Here is a 22,202-nt window from a genome sequence, read left to right on the forward strand (position 1 = left end):
CCACAGCCAGGCCCTCGCCTCCACCCCCGCGCTGGACCCTCGGGCCATTACTTCCTCCCCCGGGCTTGACCCCCAGCCAGGCCCTCGCCTCCATCCCCGCGCTGGACCCTCGGGCCATTACTTCCTCCCCCGCGCTGGACCCCCAGCCAGGCCCTCGCCTCCACCCCCGCGCTGTACCCCCGGCCCATCGCTTCCTCGCCCGCGCTGAACCCCCCGGCCCATCGCTTCCTCGCCCGCGCTGAACCCCCGGCCCATCGCTTCCTCCTCCCACCTAGTGCTGGACCCCCAGCCCATCGCTTCCTCCCCCGCGTTTGACCCCCAGGGCCCATCGCTTCCTCCCCCGCGTTGGACCCCCAGGGCCCATCGCTTCCTCCCCCGCCCAGTGCTGGACCCCCCGGCCCATCGCTTCCTCCCCGCGCTGGATCCCCAGCCCATCGCTTCCTTCCCCGGGCCAGTGCTGGACCCCCCAGCGCTCGCTTCCTTCCCCGCATAGTGTCCCCCACTCACCTCCTCCCCAAAGTTGATGATGTCTACGCTGACCTTCTCCTTCTTCAGACGCTTGGCCATCTTTACCAACTGCAGGAAACAGGGGTTGTTAACACTCAGGGCCCCGTTCTCTGCTCCCTCCCTCCGCAGAGATCAGTGATGTCATCCCCTCATTACAAACAAAGCAGCTGATAACAGAGAGCAGCAGCAGACTCTGCCCGTGAGGACGACTTACGTCCTTCTCATTGTCCTCTACTGGGCTGCCCACGAAGGCGATGATCCTCATTTTGTGGTTCTTCCCTTGCCGATGTTTCAAAGCCAGCTGTTGAGATCAAGCACAATCACAGGGTGTCCCCAGCAGGGGATCAGAGGCGCCCCCCAGAGGCCCCAGGACTCACGTGTGCGATGCGGATCCCTGTGCAGAAGCTGATCCTACCCACGGGCTGTACAGAGTGAAGCTTGGAGAGGATCCTGCCAGTGTCCGGGGTCAGGGTGGTCAGCACCTCACAATTACTGCAAGAGAAGGGAAGTGTGAACCCCAAAACTGGGGAGCAGGCTCACCGGGAGACACTAAAGGAGCGCTCACCACGTCCCCCCCAAGGGATCAGAGCCCCTCCCCGAGATATACAGCTCTGGCAAAAATTAAGAGCCCACTTCACAGTTGTATAAAATCCTCTTCTCTACACGTCTGACTTCCAGTCCAGGGTCAGCTGAATCCCGGCCACAGTCCACCTCCTTCCACCTCCTGTGCTCCGGATTAGGGGGATCACCTGAACCAAATCTTAACGAGGGAAAGTATAAGAAACGCTGCTGTGGTCTCCACAATCCTCCTGCTACAGGACGAGCTAGAGGCAAAACAAGTGCGAGTAATATCCCAAAACTAATAGGAATGAAAACATAACTTATAACCATCAAAAGAGAGGAAAAGAAGGGCTCAATTCTGGCTTTACTAGCAGAGGGACACGGGGAGCGTCATGTCACCTCCATCCTTAAAATCTCTAAGACAGCAATCCATTACAACAAGGTCAAGCAGCAGACAATGGGGACAACAAAGCTACAGACCGGCAGAGGGGGAAAGCGACTCTCCACTGTCCGGGATGACCATCATCTTATTCCAATGTCACAACAACCGCAGGATGACATCAAGTGACCTACAAAAGGAATGGCAAATGGCAGCCGGGGTGAAGTGCACGGAAGAACAGCTCATAACTGGCTCCTAGAGGCAGGGCTCAAGTCATGTAAAGCTAGAAAAAGCCTATCAATGAGAAGCAAAGGAGAGCCAAGCTGACGTTTGCCAAAGACTATAAGGATTGGACTATAGAGGACTAAAGTAAGGTAATCTTTTCTAATTTTCAGCTTTGCCCAACACTTGGTCGTCTAATGGTTAGACAGAAACCTGGAGAGGCGACAAGCCACAGTGTCTGCACCCACTGTGAAATTGCATGGAAAATCAGTGATGATCTGGGGATGCTTCAGCAAGGCTGGAATTGGGCAGATTAAACTTTGTGAAGGACGTAGGAATCAGCCGCACACAAGGTTATCCTGGAAAAAAGTTGCTTCCTTCTGCTCAGGCAATGTTCCCCAACTCTGAGGACTGTTTTTTTCCAGCAGGAAAATGCGCCATGCCACACAGCGAGGTCAATCAATGTGTGGAAGAAGGACCACCACATCAAAACCCTGTCATGGCCAGCCCAATCTCCAGACCTGAACCCCACTGAAAACCTCTGGAATGTAATCAAGAGGAAGATGGATAGTCACAAGCCATCAAACAAAGAAGAGCTGCTTACATTTCTGCACCAGGAATGGCATAAGGTCAACCAAAAGCAGTGTGAAGACTGGAGGAAAGCGGCCAAGACGCAGGAGAGCTGGGATTAATAATCATGGTTATTCCACAAAATATTGATTTCTGAATCTTCCTGAGGTGACATTATTATATTGTTGTGTCTGAATGATGAGGACCTTGTTTTCTTTGCATTATTTGAGGTGAGAGCCGTGCATTGTTCTGTTATTATCACCATTTCTCATTTTCAGAAAATACAAAATTTATTGCTGGAAATTCGGAGACGTCGTCAGTGGATTATAGAATAAAGAACAGTTTACATTTTACTCACAAATATGAAGAGAAAAATCAGAAAAACCTGAACATTTTGCAGCGGTCTCTGAATTTGACAGAGCTGTATATAGAGACATGAGTTAATAAACAGGACAATATGAACCACACCCCCACGAAAAAAATACAGGCCGGTATACACACTAAGCCCCTCCCCAGAGGAGCTACACAGGCCGGTATACACACTAAGCCCCTCCCCAGAGGAGCTACACAGGCCGGTATACACACTAAGCCCCTCCCCAGAGGAGCTACACAGGCCGGTATACACACTAAGCCCCTCCCCAGAGGAGCTACACAGGCCGGTATACACACTAAGCCCCTCCCCAGAGGAGCTACACAGGCCGGTATACACACTAAGCCCCTCCCCAGAGGAGCTACACAAGCTTATAATACAATAAGCCCCTCCACCGAGGGAAATCCACAGGCTGGTATATAAGTTAAGCCCTTCCCCAGAGGAGATATACAGCCTGGTATATATACCAAGGGGATTGTGAAGATGTAATTTACCCTCTCACTGTATATGCTGTACAGATTCCTATTTCAAGCTGGGTTCATTGTCTTATTTGAACTACTTCTGTGTACATTTCTATTGTTGTAGGTAATCACCCCCCTAAAATGCAAGGTTATATCCTCTTAAGGCACTTCCATCCCTGGGAGTAGGGGGAGGTGGGCCTAGAGTCCAACTAGTGTAAACTCTGCTTACCTGGGAGATTCAGGCAGAGTGAGCTGAAACTTGAAGGGAGCAGGAGCTCCAGCCTGTGTGGCTGTGGACACGGACGGAGCTAGGCCTGTGTGGCGGCCCGTGGGATTGTGTGGAACTCTTTGGACTACTGTAAGGACGATTGCTTTGTAATCCGGTCCGAGGATTGTCGGGAAGGGCCCCGAATCTGTTTTACGTGGACTTATCGTGTGCTGTTCTTGCATTCCTGTTAATAAACCTGTTGGATCGTCCCTCGGCCTCGTCCATCCTTTGCTCTGTTGTACACCCCCGTCACACCAAGCACCTCTCCAGAGGAGATATACAGGCTGGTATACAAGTTAAGCCCTTCCCCAGAGGACATATATAGCCTGGTATATATACCAAGCACCTCTCCAGAGGAGATATACAGCCTGGTATATATACCAAGCACCTCTCCAGAGGAGATATACAGCCTGGTATATATACCAAGCACCTCTCCAGAGGAGATATACAGGCTGGTATACACACTAAGCCCCCGCCCCAGAGGAGATATACAGGCTGGTATACACGCCAAGCCCCTCCCCAATGGAAATATACAGGTTGGTATATACATTAAACCTGTCCCCTGAGGAAATATACAAGTTGGTAAATACACTAACCCCTCCCCCAGGTTATATATACAGGCTGATATATACTCTGAGGTCCTCCTCCAGTGAGATATACAGGAATCTGTAGGGTGGCATCATAAGAGACAGATAAGGTGAGGGCGGCACGTACTTGGCGAGGGTGATGAGCCCCACGTTATTCTCGGGGTTACTGCGCGTCTTGGAATGACACACGATGTTGACAGCGTCCTGCTGAGCCTGGAGCCGCGTCGGGAGAAAGTCGCCATTTCTCATATATTCACTATTATCCACACTGCAAGGCAAAACACGGGGTGAAGACCAGGAAAAGAAGGCGGAGGAGGAGAAGGGGGAGGGGGAATCAGAGGAGGAGGAAAAGACGGGGGAGGGGGAATCAGAGGAAGCGGAGAAGACGGGGGAGGGGGAATCAGAGGAAGAGGAGAAGACGGGGGAGGGGGAATCAGAGGAAGAGGAGAAGACGGGGGAGGGGGAATCAGAGGAAGAGGAGAAGACGGGGGAGGGGGAATCAGAGGAAGAGGAGAAGACGGGGGAGGGGGAATCAGAGGAAGAGGAGAAGACGGGGGGGGGGGGAATCAGAGGAGGAGAAGACGGGGGGGGGGGGAATCAGAGGAGGAGAAGACGGGGGAGGGGGAATCAGAGGAGGAGAAGACGGGGGAGGGGGAATCAGAGGAGGAGAAGACGGGGGAGGGGGAATCAGAGGAGGAGAAGACGGGGGAGGGGGAATCAGAGGAGGAGAAGACGGGGGAGGGGGAATCAGAGGAGGAGAAGACGGGGGAGGGGGAATCAGGAGGAGAAGACGGGGGGGAATCAGAGGAGGAGAAGACGGGGGGGAATCAGAGGAGGAGAAGACGGGGGAGGGGGAATCAGAGGAGGAGAAGACGGGGGGGGGGGAATCAGAGGAGGAGAAGACGGGGGGGGGGAATCAGAGGAGGAGAAGACGGGGGGGTTAGGAGAAGACGGGGGGGGTTAGGAGAAGACGGGGGGGGTTAGGAGAAGACGGGGGGGGTTAGGAGAAGACGGGGGGGGTTAGGAGAAGACGGGGGGGGGGTTAGGAGAAGACGGGGGGGGGGTTAGGAGAAGACGGGGGGGGGGGTTAGGAGAAGACGGGGGGGGGGTTAGGAGAAGACGGGGGGGGGGTTAGGAGAAGACGGGGGGGGGGTTAGGAGAAGACGGGGGGGGGGGTTAGGAGAAGACGGGGGGGGGGGTTAGGAGAAGACGGGGGGGGGGGGGTTAGGAGAAGACGGGGGGGGGGTTAGGAGAAGACGGGGGGGGGGTTAGGAGAAGACGGGGGGGGGGTTAGGAGAAGACGGGGGGGGGGTTAGGAGAAGACGGGGGGGGGTTAGGAGAAGACGGGGGGGGGGGGTTAGGAGAAGACGGGGGGGGGGGTTAGGAGAAGACGGGGGGGGGGTTAGGAGAAGACGGGGGGGGGGTTAGGAGAAGACGGGGGGGGTTAGGAGAAGACGGGGGGGTTAGGAGAAGACGGGGGGGGTTAGGAGAAGACGGGGGGGGTTAGGAGAAGACGGGGGGGGTTAGGAGAAGACGGGGGGGGTTAGGAGAAGACGGGGGGGGTTAGGAGAAGACGGGGGGGGTTAGGAGAAGACGGGGGGGGGTTAGGAGAAGACGGGGGGTTAGGAGAAGACGGGGGGGTTAGGAGAAGACGGGGGGGTTAGGAGAAGACGGGGGAAAGAGTCAGTTGAAGAAGAGGTGGGAAAGGGTCAGAGAAGAGGGGGGGTGGGAAAGGGTCAGAGGCATCAGAGGTGGGAAAGGGTCAGAGGCGGAAGAGGTGGGAAAGGGTCAGAGGCGGAAGAGGTGGGAAAGGGTCAGAGGCGGAAGAGGTGGGAAAGGGTCAGAGGCGGAAGAGGTGGGAAAGGGTCAGAGGCGGAAGAGGTGGGAAAGGGTCAGAGGCGGAAGAGGTGGGAAAGGGTCAGAGGCGGAAGAGGTGGGAAAGGGTCAGAGGCGGAAGAGGTGGGAAAGGGTCAGAGGCGGAAGAGGTGGGAAAGGGTCAGAGGCGGAAGAGGTGGGAAAGGGTCAGAGGCGGAAGAGGTGGGAAAGGGTCAGAGGCGGAAGAGGTGGGAAAGGGTCAGAGGCGGAAGAGGTGGGAAAGGGTCAGAGGCGGAAGAGGTGGGAAAGGGTCAGAGGCGGAAGAGGTGGGAAAGGGTCAAAGGCGGAGAGGTAGGAAAGGGTCAAAGGCGGAGAGGTGGGAAAGGGTCAGAGGAGGAGAGGTGGGAAAGGGTCAGAGGAGGAGAGGTGAGAAAGGGTCAGAGGAGAAGAGGTGGGAAAGGGTCAGAGGAGAAGAGGTGGGAAAGGGTCAGAGGAGAAGAGGTGGGAAAGGGTCAGAGGAGAAGAGGTGGGAAAGGGTCAGAGGAGAAGAGGTGGGAAAGGGTCAGAGGAGAAGGGGGGAGGGGGTCAGAGGAGAAAGGTGGTAGGGAGCAATCAGAGGAGGGGAAGCGGCCAGGGGAGGAGGGCATCCATCTGGTTGACACATCTCAGAGTTGCCGTTAACAGGAGCCAATCAGAAGAGGCCTTTCATTAACTGCGCAGCAATACATAATGCCAGCTGAATTCTGATTGGTCACTGTAGTCGGCTCCCGCAGTACTGGGCTGTGAAGCGGTTTCCATAGTAACAGGCCAGTCCGCCGGCTGCCAGGGCTCTCGGGCAGCGGGGATGACTCAGGGGTTTGCGCCGGCGCAGTCTTCTCTCCTTTCCCTTAGAATCAGCGCCGTCCGCCTGGTCAAGGACTTCTCTCCATTCCTCCTCCCCGCTCCCTGCCTCCTTCTGTATCCCCGCCACCGGCTCCCGGTACTCACCAGACCATAGTACTCTCCAGCACCATCTTGCCGTATTGTCACTGTATAACTACTCTCCAACAACGGCCACTCTCATTGGAGAAAACATTCATCCAATCAGCTTCACTTCCTGTTCTTAACCCAAGCATGCTGGGAAATGTAGTTCTTTATTCTGTTTTAGACTCTGTCCGCCTCCATTCTCTGTCCTCATGGTGAGCGCAGCTCCGGAGAAAAATACTGAAGTAATGTATGTGCACAGTGACTGCACCAGCAGAATAGTGAGTGCAGCTCTGAAGTATAATACAGGAGGAAACTCAGGATCAGTAATCTATGTACACAGTGACTGCACCAGCAGAATAATGAGTGCAGCTCTGGAGTATAATACAGGAGGAAACTCAGGATCAGTAATCTATGTACATAGTGACTGCACCAGCAGAATAATGAGTGCAGCTCTGGAGTATAATACAGGAGGTAACTCAGGATCAGTACAGGATCAGTAATGTAATGTATGTGCACAGTGACTTCACCAGCAGAATAGTGAGTGCAGCTCTGGAGTATAATACAGGAGGTAACTCAGGATCGGTAATGTATGTACACAGTGACTGCACCAGCAGAATAGTGAGTGCAGCTCTGGAGTATAATACAGGAGGTAACTCAGGATCAGTAATGTAATGTATGTACACAGTGACTGCACCAGCAGAATAGTGAGTGCAGCTCTGGAGTATAATACAGGAGGTAACTCAGGATCAGTACAGGATCAGTAATGTAATGTATGTGCACAGTGACTTCACCAGCAGAATAGTGAGTGCAGCTCTGGAGTATAATACAGGAGGTAACTCAGGATCAGTAATGTAATGTATGTACACAGTGACTTCACCAGCAGAATAGTGAGTGCAGCTCTGGAGTATAATACAGGAGGTAACTCAGGATCAGTAATGTAATGTATGTGCACAGTGACTTCACCAGCAGAATAATGAGTGCAGCTCTGGAGTATAATACAGGAGGTAACTCAGGATCAGTACAGGATCAGTAATGTAATGTATGTGCACAGTGACTTCACCAGCAGAATAGTGAGTGCAGCTCTGGAGTATAATACAGGAGGTAACTCAGGATCAGTAATGTAATGTATGTACACAGTGACTGCACCAGCAGAATAGTGAGTGCAGCTCTGGAGTATAATACAGGAGGTAACTCAGGATCAGTAATGTAATGTATGTACACAGTAACTGCACCAGCAGAATAGTGAGTGAAGCTCTGGAGTATAATACAGGAGGTAACTCCAGATCAGTAATGTATGTACACAGTGACTGCACCAGCAGAATAGTGAGTGCAGCTCTGGAGTATAATACAGGAGGTAACTCAGGATTAGTAATGTAATGTATGTACATAGTGACTGCACCAGCAGAATAGTGAGTGCAGCTCTGGAGTATAATACAGGAGGTAACTCCGGATCAGTAATGTATGTACACAGTGACTGCACCAGCAGAATAGTGAGTGCAGCTCTGGAGTATAATACAGGAGGTAACTCAGGATTAGTAATGTAATGTATGTATACAGTGACTGCACCAGCAGAATAGTGAGTGCAGCTCTGGAGTATAATACAGAAGGTAACTCAGGATCAGTAATGTAATGTATGTACACAGTGACTGCACCAGCAGAATAGTGAGTGCAGCTCTGGAGTATAATACAGAAGGTAACTCAGGATCAGTAATGTAATGTATGTACACAGTGACTGCACCAGCAGAATAGTGAGTGCAGCTCTGGAGTATAATACAGGAGGTAACTCAGGATCAGTAACGTAATGTATGTACACAGTGACTGCACCAGCAGAATAGTGAGTGCAGCTCTGGAGTATAATACAGGAGGTAACTCAGGATCAGTAATGTAATGTATGTACACAGTGACTGCACCAGCAGAATAGTGAGTGCAGCTCTGAAGTATAATACAGGAGGTAACTCAGGATCAGTAATGTAATATATGTACACAGTGACTGCACCAGCAGAATAGTGAGTGCAGCTCTGGAGTATAATACAGGAGGTAACTCAGGATCAGTAATGTAATGTATGTACACAGTGACTGCACCAGCAGAATAATGAGTGCAGCTCTGGAGTATAATACAGGAGGTAACTCAGGATCAGTAATGTAATGTATGTACACAGTGACTGCACCAGCAGAATAGTGAGTGCAGCTCTGCTCAGCTGTTGCTCACGGTGGTAAATGAGGGTGTAGTAGCTTCTGAACCTGCTGTGTGCTCCAGAGCTCCTTAGGCTGCTTTCACACATCCATTTTTTGCAGTGCGGCTCAATCCGGCTCAAAAACCTATGCAATGATGCGGTGAAAAAACCGGATCCGTTGCATAAGTTTTTCCATGCGGGCCGTCCGTTTTTTGACGGATGCGGCTCGATACTGAGCATGCGCAGTGCAAAAATCTGCATCCAGTGTCCATAGGCTTGCATTTTAAATCATGCCGCATCCGGCGCGATGCGTTTTTTTTCGCCGCACAAAAAAAACCGTGCCAGGCAACGTTCCATCCTTCCGCCGCATGGGCTAAATATGCCGCATCCGGCAAAAAACGTACGTAACGCAAGGCCATGCGGCACAATACGGCGCTAAAGCATGTCTATGCGGGAAAAAACACAACCGGCGGCAAAAGAAACCGGTTGCGTTTTTTTCTGCAAAGCGCCGTATTGTGCCGCTCAGCAAAAAACAGATGTGTGAAAGCAGCCTAAGAAGGAAGACCTCTCCACCAGGGATCTGCTCTCTCCTCCCCAGGGGGGGAGCAGGTTGTTGGCATGGGCGATGCTTCTGTTCCTTGAAGTAGGCCGGCGGGAAACAAGAAAAGCCAGCAACCGGCCTGCACGCCTGAGGACTCGGGGGTGAGGCGCTCCATCAGGAGTGGCAGTAATGTGGCTCCTACTCCCCCCAGGACTGTGGAGACCCAGAGAAGCCACAAGGCTTCCATTATGGAGGAAAAGCCAGCGAGTGTGCGTGATAGCCGTCCTTCCGGGGGAGAGCCGAGTGCTCACGGAGGTGAGGCCGACCTCACTGAGGAGGGATGGGGTTTACAGCGACCCCAGGAGTCTGTGTCCACCTATGGCTCCCGGGTCATGAGCCACCTCCGTGAGTATGAAAAGGCGAGTAAGACCATCACGAGGAGCCGCGCTGCACAAGCGCCAAATCTGCCACTGCCTCCAGGCCCCGGAAGACCAAGCTCCTGGCAGAAATAAAGAGGATAAAGCAGGAAATCAATGAGCTGGAGGCGAGGAAAGCCTTCATCAGGGAGAACAGTGAACCATAAAGGAGAAACTGATGGGAGATTCAGAGAGATGGCTGATAACAGAGAGCAGAGGCCGATGGGGCTGCAGCCTGAGAGCCAGGTGGATGCTGATGATGACCAGCAGAAAGCCACACCTAGCAGCCTGCAGAGCCACCCGCAGGCCACGTGCAGCGAGCTCCCTACAGGACAGCGGCAGTGCCATCCAGTCGCGGTTCATAAGCCCCGTTGCCCAGCCCGGGTTCTGCTGTGGATTCGGTAGCACCTCTGAATCCTGTGGTTGCTGATCACTTAGTTGAGAAGCAGCGGCAGTGAGCGGCAGTGTGAGGGGGCTGCTGGGGCTGGGAATCCGAGTCCTCCCAAAGCCTTTATTCTGTGGTGCCGCTGATCAAGCAGATCCTGATACTAAGGATCAGCGGCGCCTCACAGCAGCTAAGGATCAGCGGCGCCTCACAGCAGCTAAGGATCAGCGGCGCCTCACAGCAGCTAAGGATCAGCGGCGCCTCACAGCAGCTAAGGATCAGCGGCGCCTCACAGCAGCTAAGGATCAGCGGCGCCTCACAGCAGCTAAGGATCAGCGGCGCCTCACAGCAGCTAAGGATCAGCGGCGCCTCACAGCAGCTAAGGATCAGCGGCGCCTCACAGCAGCTAAGGATCAGCGGCGCCTCACACCAGCTAAGGATCAGCGGCGCCTCACAGCAGCTAAGGATCAGCGGCGCCTTGTGCAGAAATAACTGACTGATGATGCGGAGGGCACACATACAGTCATATGAAAAGTTTGGGCACCCCTATTAATGTGAACCTTTTTTCTTTATAACAATTTGGGTTTTTGCTGTTTCAGTTTCATATATCTAATAACTGATGGACTGAGTAATATTTCTGGATTGAAATGAGGTTTATTGTACTAACAGAAAATGTGCAATCCGCATTTAAACAAAATTTGACAGGTGCATAAGTATGGGCACCTCAACATAAAGGTGACATTAATATTTTGTAGATCCTCCTTTTGCAGAAATCACAGCCTCTAGTCGCTTCCTGTAGCTGTTAATGAGTTCCTGGATCCTGGATGAAGGTAGATTTGACCATTCCTGTTTACAAAACAATTCCAGTTCAGTTAAGTTTGATGGTGGCCGAGCATGGACAGCCGCTTCACATCATCCCACAGATGTTCAATGATATTCAGGTCTGGGGACTGGGATGGCCATTCCAGAACATTGTAATTGTTCCTCTGCATGAATGTCTGAGTAGATTTGGAGCGGTGGTTTGGATCATTGTTTTGCTGAAATATCCATCCCCTGCGTAACTTCAACTTCGTCACTGATTCTTGCACATTATTGTCAAGAATCTGCTGATCCTGAGTTGAATCCATGCGACCCTCAACTTTAACAAGATTCCCGGTGCCGGCATTGGCCACACAGCCCCAAAGCATGATGGAACCTCCACCAAATTTTACTGTGGGTAGCAAGTGCTTTTCTTGGAATGCCGTGTTTTTTTGCCTCCATGCATAACGCCTTTTTGTATGACCAAACAACTCAATCTTTGTTTCATCAGTCCACAGGACCTTCTGCCAAAATGTAACTGGCTTGTCCAAATGTGCTTTTGCATACCTCAGGCGACTCTGTTTGTGGCGTGCTTGCAGAAACGGCTTCTTTCGCATCACTCTCCCATACAGCTTCTCCTTGTGCAACGTGCGCTGTATTGTTGACCGATGCACATTGACACCATCTGCAGCAACAAGAAGCTGCAGGTCTTTGGAGGTGGTCTGTGGATTGTCCTTGACTGTTCTCACCATTCTTCTTCTCTGCCTTTCTGATATTTTAATTGGCCGCCACTTCTGGGCTTAACAAGAACTGTACCTGTGTTCTTCCATTTCCCTACTATGTTCCTCACAGTGGAAACTGACAGTTTAAATCTCTGAGACAACTTTTTGTACCTTCCCCTGAACAACTATGTTGAATAATCTTTGTTTTCAGATCATTTGAGAGTTGTTTTGAGGAGCCCATGATGCCACTCTTCACAGGAGATTCAAATAGGAGAACAACTTGCAAGTGGCCACCTTAAATACCTTTTCTCATGATTGGATACACCTGCCTATGAAGTGCAAAGCTCAATGAGGTTACAAAACCAATTTAGTGCTTTAGTACGGCTGGCTTCACATCAGTGTTTTTTTGCCTGAAGGCAAAAAAACCCACAAACTGCATGTTACTGGATCTGTTACTGGATCTGTTTTTTTTGGACTCCAACGCATGCCACCGCTAGTGACCTGACCGTTCACTTGCATTTGCATGCGTTTGGGTGCAGTTTTTTGGCTTAGCTTTGACAGATCCGTTTTTTCTATGTCATCTGCCATTCAGCTTTGCTACATGGCCGCTGACAGCAGACACAGACAGCCATGTAGCAGAGCTGAATGGCCGCTGACAGCAGACACAGACAGAGCCATGTAGCAGAGCTGAATGGCCGCTGACAGCAGACACAGACAGAGCCATGTAGCAGAGCTGAATGGCCGCTGACAGCAGACACAGACAGAGCCATGTAGCAGAGCTGAATAGCCGCTGACAGCAGACACAGACAGAGCCATGTAGCAGAGCTGAATAGCCGCTGACAGCAGACACAGACAGAGCCATGTAGCAGAGCTGAATGGCCGCTGACAGCAGACACAGACAGAGCCATGTAGCAGAGCTGAATGGCCGCTGACAGCAGACACAGACAGAGCCATGTAGCAGAGCTGAATAGCCGCTGACAGCAGACACAGACAGAGCCATGTAGCAGAGCTGAATAGCCGCTGACAGCAGACACAGACAGAGCCATGTAGCAGAGCTGAATGGCCGCTGACAGCAGACACAGACAGAGCCATGTAGCAGAGCTGAATGGCCGCTGACAGCAGACACAGACAGAGCCATGTAGCAGAGCTGAATGGCCGCTGACAGCAGACACAGACAGAGCCGCACGATCAGAAGGAAGTCGGATGAACTTCACCCGACTTCATTGTCATCCCGCGGCTCTGTCTGTGTGGCATGGCCCCTGATTTTCGGTCACCGGTGAAGATCTCATTGGTGAATGCAAATCTCAAGAGTGACAGGAGTGTTCTCCGCTATCAGCGGTGCCGTCACTGAGGTTACCCGCGGCCACAGCAGAAGTCCTCCCGCTGAGATCTGTGGCCGCGGGTAACCTGAGTAACAACACAGCTGATAGCGCGACTCACTTCAGTTGCTGCGGGGAGCTCACAGAGAGCGGTCGTGCTCTGTGACCGCTCTCTGTCAGCTTCTGATGTAGCAGAGCTGAAAGTGTCGTGGGACCTCGGTGGATTACGTCGGACATGGAGGGATATTTGGGGACTTTATTAAAATGGTGAAAGAGGTTGCTGTTTTTTTCTTTTATTACAAATAAAGGATTTTTTGGATGTGTGTGTTTATTTTCAATAACTAACAGGTTAATCATGGAAGATATCTTGGGGAGACATCTGCCATGATTAATCTTGGACTTAGTGGCAGCTATGGGCTGCTGCCATTAACTCCTTATTACCCCGATTGCCAACGCACCAGGGCAATTCGGGATGAGCCGGGTACAGTCCCGGGACTGTCGCATCTAATGGATGCGGCAATTCCGGGCGGCTGCTGGCTGATATGGTTAGGCTGGAGGGCTCCCCATAACGTGGGGCTCCCCATCCTAAGAATACCAGCCTCCAGCCGTGTGGCTTAACCCTGGCTGGTATCAAAATTGGGGGGAACTGCATGTCAGTTTTTTTTTAATTATTTATTTATTTAACTTCATGATATAGACCCGCCCACCGGCTGCTGTGCTTGGCTGCAGTGAGACAGCTGTCACTCATCGTGGGGGCGTATCTGACTGCAACCAATCATAGACGCCGGTGGGCGGGGAAAGCAGGGAATGCGAGATTTAATAATGAGTGGCTGGCTTTTTCAAAAGTGGAGAAGCCACCAGAGCAGTGTGAACGCCGTGCAGCGCCGCGCCAGTAATGAGAGAGGGGTAGAGGGAGAGACTGACATGGACAGAGAGAGGGACAGACGGACAGACAGACAGACCAACCGACTGACAGAGAGAGAATAGAGACTTTAAATTAAAACAAACAAAAAAAAAATAGTTAGCTAAACCAATAGTTAGCTAATGAAGAGATACAGAGATATATTAATCGAGAGAGAGAAAGATATAGATAGATGCATAGAAATATATATATATATATATATATATATATATATATATGAGAGAGAGATAGTAAGTATGCAAGATTATGAAAAGAAATATATATAGATCGGTAGATAGGTTGATTTTAAATTTAAAAAAACAAAACAAAAAACAAATGGAAAGTTTGATAGATGAATATTGATAGATAGATAGAGATATATATATATATATATATATATATATATATATACACACACACCTTAACATTTCTATTTTGAAAGATTTATTTATAAATGTATATTATAGATTTTATGTTTAAATAAAGAATTTGCAGAATTTGAAAGAAAACTATGTGCTTCAGACGATGTTTTCAACGGCAAAAAGGATCATTCCAGCCGCATACATCCGCAAGTGAGAAAACAGGATCCGGCGCCCATTGAAATACATTGCAGCTACTGCAGCAATGTACAGGATCCGGTGAGCTGCAGTTTTCGGACGGAGGCAAAAAACACTACATGTTGCGTTTTTGAAACATAATATAAAACTGCAACTCACCGGATCCAGACACCGCCGCATGCAAACGGATGCAAACACATGTTGCCGCTAGTCCATTGACATTGCATTGAGCTGACAACGGATCCGGCAACATGCGTTTTGCGTTTTTCTGCCGACCTGCAGAATACCGCTGATGTGAAGCTAGCCTTACTTAGTCAGTTAAAAGTAGTTAGGAGTGTTCAAATCAAGATATTGATAAGGGTGCCCATACTTTTGCACCGGTCAAATTTTGTTTAAATGCGGATTGCACATTTTCTGTTAGTACAATAAACCTCATTTCAATCCAGAAATATTACTCAGTCCATCAGTTATTAGATATATGAAACTGAAGTAGCAAAAACCCAAATTGTTATAAAGAAAAAAGGTTAATAGGGGTGCCCAAACTTTTTCATATGACTGTAAGACCAGGGGTGAGGGCGCTTCCAGCTCAATAGGGGTGGTGCCCCTTGTACCCGATGATGCTGAGGTTAACATGTCACCCACACAAGGTACTGGTTCAGCAGGTGTGAATGTGGTGGTGGGGGCAAGTAAGGTAAAGTCTGATGGTGTGAATATTGGTGAGGGTGCTGGTGTGGTGGATGGTGAGATGCAGTTACTGGTCCAGTTGCTGCCACCACCGGGTGGGGGGCGTGTGTCAGGCCAGTGTCACCGCTGGGGGAACCAGGGCGTCCTCCTTGTCTCCGGCCTCTGGGGATGGCATGTTGCAAAGGCGCCTCCTAGAGGCTCTAAAGAGGGGAGAGAGATCACTAAATGTAGAGGGTCGAGAGGTTGAGCTATCCCTCTGGATAGAGAGGCATGGCCTCCGGGCCTTCCGAGAACAAAGAGAGGGGGATACTGTGTGGTCCCTCCTGACAGCTGGGCCGGAAGAAAGTTGTGGGGCTGCTGTTGGGGATGGGCTTCAAGGTGATTGACATCTACTCCTTCTTACATTTCTATGGCATGACCAAGTTTGATATTAGCTTTGTTCGGCCGGAGAGGCTTTAGCTCTTCTGGTATAATTATGAGTTGGTAAAGAACGAGTCTGGCTGGCGAGACTTTGACGTTCAAGCAGTGTCTCGCCAAAACTAAGTCAAGAGAGTGACCGTGATGACTTGTAACGAGTCGCTTTCTTGTTTTGACATCATGACATAGCTTAGTCGGTATGGGTAGGTGGTGGAAATGCCAAAGAACAACCACTACCAGGGGCAACCGAAGCTCTGTTACAAGTGCGGCGACCCCACATACTTCAGTGCAAATTGCACTGTGCAGAAATGTGTATTGTGTGGGGATGTCGGCCATCTTGCCCGTATCTTGTAAGGAGATTAGGTGCCACACGTGTGGTGAGTTAGGTCACCCATTCAGTTGTTGTCCTCGCTCCTTGTTAATGCAGTTATGACCCCGGTGGGAGAAAGTCATGAGGCAGATTCTGCTGGGGAAGGGACTAGCAGAGGTGAAGGAGCTGAGGGACCAAGGAGGAAAAGCAGGCAAAAGACGCCTGCCCAGCTGAGGCGTCTTGATAAGCGCAGATAGAAGAGGCAGGTGGGCGAGCCCCGGGCAACCAGGGTGACCCCTGTCCTGGATGCCAGTCCTGCTGCTGAGGCCCCGAGGGACAATGAGTTGGATGAGAAAGTCAGGAGGATCCACAGGGAGGAAAGTGCCACTCTCTCAGAGTCCTCCCATTAGGAAAGTATGGATGAGGATAATAAGCAGTGGCTACAGGAAAAGCGTAAGCGCGGCACCAGAAAGAAGAACAAGGGAGATCTTCTCCTGCTCTGGCCAAGGCACCTAAGAAAGGCAAAGCCAACTCCCCTCTGGTGAGTCTCTCTAATCCATGGGTCCCCAATTCCAGGCCTCAAGGGACGCCAACAGTGCATGTTTTCAGGATTTCCTTAGTATTGCACGTGATAATTTAATCACCTGCACAGATGATGATTCCAACACCCATGCAATGCTAAGGAAATCCTGAAAACATGCCCTGTTGGCGGCCCTCGAGGACTGGAGTTGGGGAACCCTGCAAACCGGTTCCAAGCCCTTGAGGACATCTCTTCCTCCGAGAAGGAAGCCGAGCGTGAGGTTCCGGCCTCAACGATGCTTACAGGGAATATGGTCAATCCTGCGGTATTCCTTGTGAATACCTTCATTAAGATCAGTATTGCAAAGCCCTGGAAATAGAGGGCTCCTCCATGGGTTTTCTCCTGTGGGGGATGGTTTCAGCCTTTCTTCCAGGAAATGGAGACAGTAGGGTAAGTGAAGGATCTTCCCACACCGCATGGACATCTTCTGGCTTTTGCTACTCTTGTTCAGAAGGTAATTCACCAATGGGGTCTGGGAATGTGGGAGATCAGGATTCTGCCAAGGAAACTCCTTGACAAAAGGGTTCTTTTGACCCATTTCCAGAAGCCTCTGGCGTTCAGGGACTGCCTAAGTCGGGGTCTTTGGGTGGTTTTGCATCTTTTTTATTCTGTCAGGATCACCTCAAAGTGTTGGATATTGGCTTGGCGCTGTTTCCATGTGTGAGGGACAATCAGAAGTGTAGGAGCTCGGAGGACAGGAACTCTCATCAAGAGCAGTGTGGTACTGTGCTGGAAAGCATGGACCATTTCCTGTTTTGTTGTCCCTTTAACATAGAGGTATACAACAGGGTGGTCGCCTCCATTGGCTGGCCGGTCTTTCCTATGCGGAGTGGGCCTATAGGGCATTCGGAGACCTGGGTGGTCTGGACCGCTGCACTTTATTTCTAGTTAGCGTAGTGGAACGCACAGTGCTTAGGATCGACGCAATGGAAAATCCTCCCAATGGATGATGTGTTTAGTACACTACTCTGTGACCTGGTATGACACTGGGCACACGGAGGGCGGCTCTCATCTGGAGTATGAGAGACTGGGCACATGGAGGGCGGCTCTCATCTGGAGTATGAGAGACTGGGCATGCGGAGGGCGGCTCTCCTCTGGAGTATGAGAGACTGGACACGCGGAGGGCGGCTCTCCTCTGGAGTATGAGAGACTGGACACGCGGAGGGCGGCTCTCATCTGGAGTATGAGAGACTGGGCACACAGAGGGCGGCTCTCATCTGGAGTATGAGAGACTGTGCACACAGAGGGCGGCTCTCCTCTGGAGTATCAGAGACTGGGCACACGCAGGACGGCTCTCATCTGGAGTATGAGAGACTGGGCACACGGAGGGCGGCTCTTATCTGGAGTATGAGAGACTGGGCACACGGAGGGCGGCTCTCCTCTGGAGTATGAGAGACTGGTCACATAGAGGGCGGCTCTCCTCTGGAGTATGAGAGACTGGTCACATAGAGGGCGGCTCTCATCTGGAGTATGAGAGACTGGGCACACGGAGGGCGGCTCTCATCTGGAGTATGAGAGACTGGGCACATAGAGGGCGGCTCTCATCTGGAGTATGAGAGACTTGGCACGCGGAGGGCGGCTCTCCTCTGGAGTACGAGAGACTGGGCACACGGAGGGCGGCTCTCCTCTGGAGTACGAGAGACTGGGCACACGGAGGGCGGCTCTCCTCTGGAGTATGAGAGACTGGGCACACGGAGGGCGGCTCTCATCTGGAGTATGAGAGACTGGGCACATAGAGGGCGGCTCTCATCTGGAGTATGAGAGACTGGCCACGCGGAGGGCGGCTCTCATCTGGAGTATGAGAGACTGGGCACACAGAGGGCGGCTCTCATCTGGAGTATGAGAGACTGGGCACACAGAGGGCGGCTCTCCTCTGGAGTATGAGACTGAGCACATGGATGACGGCTCTGATCTGCAGTATGAGAGACTGGGCACATGGAGGGCGCCTCTACTTGGACAATGAGAGACTGGGCACACGGAGGGCTGCTCTCCTCTGGAGTATGAGACTGGGCACGTGGAGGGCGGCTCTGATCTGGAGTATGAGAGACTGGGCACACGAAGAGCGGCTCTCTTCTGGAGTATGAGAGAATGGGCACGCGGAGAGCGGCTCTCCTCTGGAGTACGAGAGACTGGGCACACGGAGGGCGGCTCTCCTCTGGAGTACGAGAGACTGGGCACACGGAGGGCGGCTCTCCTCTGGAGTACGAGAGACTGGGCACGCGGAGGGCGGCTCTCCTCTGGAGTATGAGAGACTGGACACGCGGAGGGCAGCTCTCCTCTGGAGTTTGAGATACTGGGCACACGGAGGGTGGCTCTCCTCTGGAGTATGAGAGACTGGGCACATAGAGGGCGGCTCTCATCTGGAGTATGAGAGACTGGACACGCGGAGGGTAGCACTCCTCTGGAGTATTAGAGACTGGGCACACGGAGGGCGGCTCTCCTCTGGAGTATGAGAGAATGGGCACACGGAGGGTAGCACTCCTCTGGAGTATGAGAGACTGGGCACACGGAGAACTCTCATCTGGAGTATGAGAGACTGGGCACACGGAGGGCGGCTCTCATCTGGAGTATGAGAGACTGGACACGCGGAGGGCGGCTCTCCTCTGGAGTATGAGAGACTGGGCACACAGAGGGCAGCTCTCATCTGGAGTATGAGAGACTGGACACACGGAGGGCAGCTCTCCTCTGGAGTATGAGAGACTGGACAGAGGGCGGCTCTCTTCTGGAGTATGAGAGACTGGGCACGCGGAGGGCGGCTCTCCTCTGGAGTATGAGAGACTGGGCACACAGAGGGCGGCTCTCCTCTGGAGTATGAGAGACTGGACAGAGGGCGGCTCTCTTCTGGAGTATGAGAGACTGGGCACGCGGAGGGCGGCTCTCCTCTGGAGTATGAGAGACTGGGCACACAGAGGGCGGCTCTCCTCTGGAGTATGAGAGACTGGGCACACGGAGGGCAGCTCTCCTCTGGAGTATGAGAGACTGGGCACACGGAGGGCGGCTCTCCTCTGGAGTATGAGAGACTGGGCACACGGAGGGCAGCTCTCCTCTGGAGTATGAGAGACTGGGCACACGGAGGGCGGCTCTCCTCTGGAGTATGAGAGAGTGGGCACACGGAGGGCGGCTCTCTGGAGTATGAGAGACTGGGCACACGCAGGACGGCTCTCATCTGGAGTATGAGAGACTGGGCACACGGAGGGCGGCTCTCCTCTGGAGTATGAGAGACTGGGCACGCGGAGGGCGGCTCTCCTTTGGAGTATGAGAGACTGGGCACACGGAGGGTGGCTCTCCTCTGGAGTACGAGAGACTGGGCACGCGGAGGGCGGCTCTCCTCTGGAGTATGAGAGACTGGGCACACGGAGGGCGGCTCTCCTCTGGAGTATGAGACTGAGCACATGGATGGCGGCTCTCCTCTGGAGTACGAGAGACTGGGCACACGGAAGGCGGCTCTCCTCTGGAGTACGAGAGACTGGGCACATGGAGGGCGGCTCTCCTCTGGAGTACGAGAGACTGGGCACGCGGAGGCCGGCTCTCCTCTGGAGTATGAGAGAATGGACACGCGGAGAGCGGCTCTCCTCTGGAGTACGAGAGACTGGACACGCGGAGGGCGGCTCTCCTCTGGAGTATGAGAGACTGGGCACACGGAGGGCGGCTCTCCTCTGGAGTATGAGAGACTGGGCACACGCAGGACGGCTCTCATCTGGAGTATGAGAGACTGGGCACACGGAGGGTGGCTCTCCTCTGGAGTATGAGAGACTGGGCACGCGGAGGGCGGCTCTCCTCTGGAGTATGAGAGAATGGGCACGCGGAGGGCGGCTCTCCTCTGGCGTATGAGAGACTGGGCACGCGGAGGGCGGCTTTCCTCTGGAGTATGAGAGACTGGGCACGCGGAGGGCGGCTTTCCTCTGGAGTATGAGAGACTGGGCACGCGGAGGGCGGCTCTCCTCTGGAGTATGAGAGACTGGACACGCGGAGGGCGGCTCTCCTCTGGAGTATGAGAGACTGGGCACACGGAGGGCGGCTCTCCTCTGGAGTACGAGAGACTGGGCACGCGGAGGGCGGCTCTCCTCTGGAGTATGAGAGAATGGGCACGCGGAGAGCGGCTCTCCTCTGGAGTATGAGAGACTGGGCACGCGGAGGGCGGCTCTCCTCTGGCGTATGAGAGACTGGGCACGCGGAGGGCGGCTCTCCTCTGGAGTATGAGAGAATGGGCACGCGGAGAGCGGCTCTCCTCTGGAGTACGAGAGACTGGACACGCGGAGGGCGGCTCTCCTCTGGAGTACGAGAGACTGGGCACACGGAGGGCGGCTCTCCTCTGGAGTACGAGAGACTGGGCACACGGAGGGCGGCTCTCCTCTGGAGTACGAGAGACTGGGCACGCGGAGGGCGGCTCTCCTCTGGAGTATGAGACTGAGCACATGGAGGGCGGCTCTCCTCTGGAGTACGAGAGACTGGGCACATGGAGGGCGGCTCTCCTCTGGAGTACGAGAGACTGGGCACACGGAGGGCGGCTCTCCTCTGGAGTACGAGAGACTGGGCACGCGGAGGGCGGCTCTCCTCTGGAGTATGAGAGACTGAGCACACGGAGGGCGGCTCTCCTCTGGAGTATGAGACTAAGCACATGGATGGCGGCTCTCCTCTGGAGTACGAGAGACTGGGCACATGGAGGGCGTCTCTCCTCTGGAGTATGAGAGACTGGGCACACGGAGGGCAGCTCTCCTCTGGAGTACGAGAGACTGGGCACACGGAGGGCGGCTCTCCTCTGGAGTACGAGAGACTGGGCAAATGGAGGGCGGCTCTCCTCTGGAGTACGAGAGACTGGGCAAATGGAGGGCGGCTCTCCTTTGGAGTACGAGAGACTGGGCGCACGGAGGGCGGCTCTCCTCTGGAGTATGAGAGACTGGGCACACGGAGGGCGGCTCTCCTCTGGAGTATGAGACTGAGCACATGGATGGCGGCTCTCCTCTGGAGTATGAGAGACTGGGCACACGGAGGGCGGCTCTCCTCTGGAGTATGAGACTGAGCACATGGATGGCGGCTCTCCTCTGGAGTACGAGAGACTGGGCACATGGAGGGCGGCTCTTCTCTATAGTATGAGAGACTGGGCACGCGGAGGGTGGCTCTTCTCTATAGTATGAGAGACTGGGCACGCGGAGGGTGGCTCTTCTCTATAGTATGAGAGACTGGGCACGCGGAGGGCGGCTCTCCTCTGGAGTATGAGAGAGTGGGCACACGGAGGGCGGCTCTCCTCTGGAGTATGAGAGACTGGGCACACGCAGGACGGCTCTCATCTGGCGTATGAGAGACTGGGCACACGGAGGGCGGCTCTCCTCTGGAGTATGAGAGACTGGGCACGCGGAGGGCGGCTCTCCTTTGGAGTATGAGAGACTGGGCACACGGAGGGTGGCTCTCCTCTGGAGTACGAGAGACTGGGCACGCGGAGGGCGGCTCTCCTCTGGAGTATGAGAGACTGGGCACACGGAGGGCGGCTCTCCTCTGGAGTATGAGACTGAGCACATGGATGGCGGCTCTCCTCTGGAGTACGAGAGACTGGGCACACGGAAGGCGGCTCTCCTCTGGAGTACGAGAGACTGGGCACACGGAGGGCGGCTCTCCTCTGGAGTACGAGAGACTGGGCACACGGAGGGCGGCTCTCCTCTGGAGTACGAGAGACTGGGCACGCGGAGGCCGGCTC

The 22,202-nt window shown here is 53.2% G+C and overlaps 1 protein-coding gene across 1 annotated transcript in view; it reads right to left on the bottom strand.

Annotated features, from left to right (window-relative positions):
* LOC142288454 (26S proteasome non-ATPase regulatory subunit 4) overlaps positions 1 to 6,813 on the bottom strand; it is a 13,225-nt gene extending 6,412 nt beyond the window's left edge. Inside the window, exons 1-5 of the mRNA XM_075333514.1 lie at positions 6,728 to 6,813; positions 4,053 to 4,193; positions 885 to 999; positions 722 to 808; positions 508 to 576 (exon numbers count right to left, since the gene is read on the bottom strand). Coding sequence (XP_075189629.1) covers positions 508 to 576; positions 722 to 808; positions 885 to 999; positions 4,053 to 4,193; positions 6,728 to 6,753 — 438 coding nt within the window. The 5' untranslated portion in view covers positions 6,754 to 6,813. The remainder of the gene's footprint in view (positions 1 to 507; positions 577 to 721; positions 809 to 884; positions 1,000 to 4,052; positions 4,194 to 6,727) is intronic.
* Positions 6,814 to 22,202: the final 15,389 nt, after the last annotated feature.

The sequence above is a fragment of the Anomaloglossus baeobatrachus genome, unplaced genomic scaffold, assembly GCF_048569485.1.
Source record: "Anomaloglossus baeobatrachus isolate aAnoBae1 unplaced genomic scaffold, aAnoBae1.hap1 Scaffold_834, whole genome shotgun sequence".
In the NCBI taxonomy this organism is placed as follows: Eukaryota; Metazoa; Chordata; class Amphibia; order Anura; family Aromobatidae; genus Anomaloglossus; species Anomaloglossus baeobatrachus.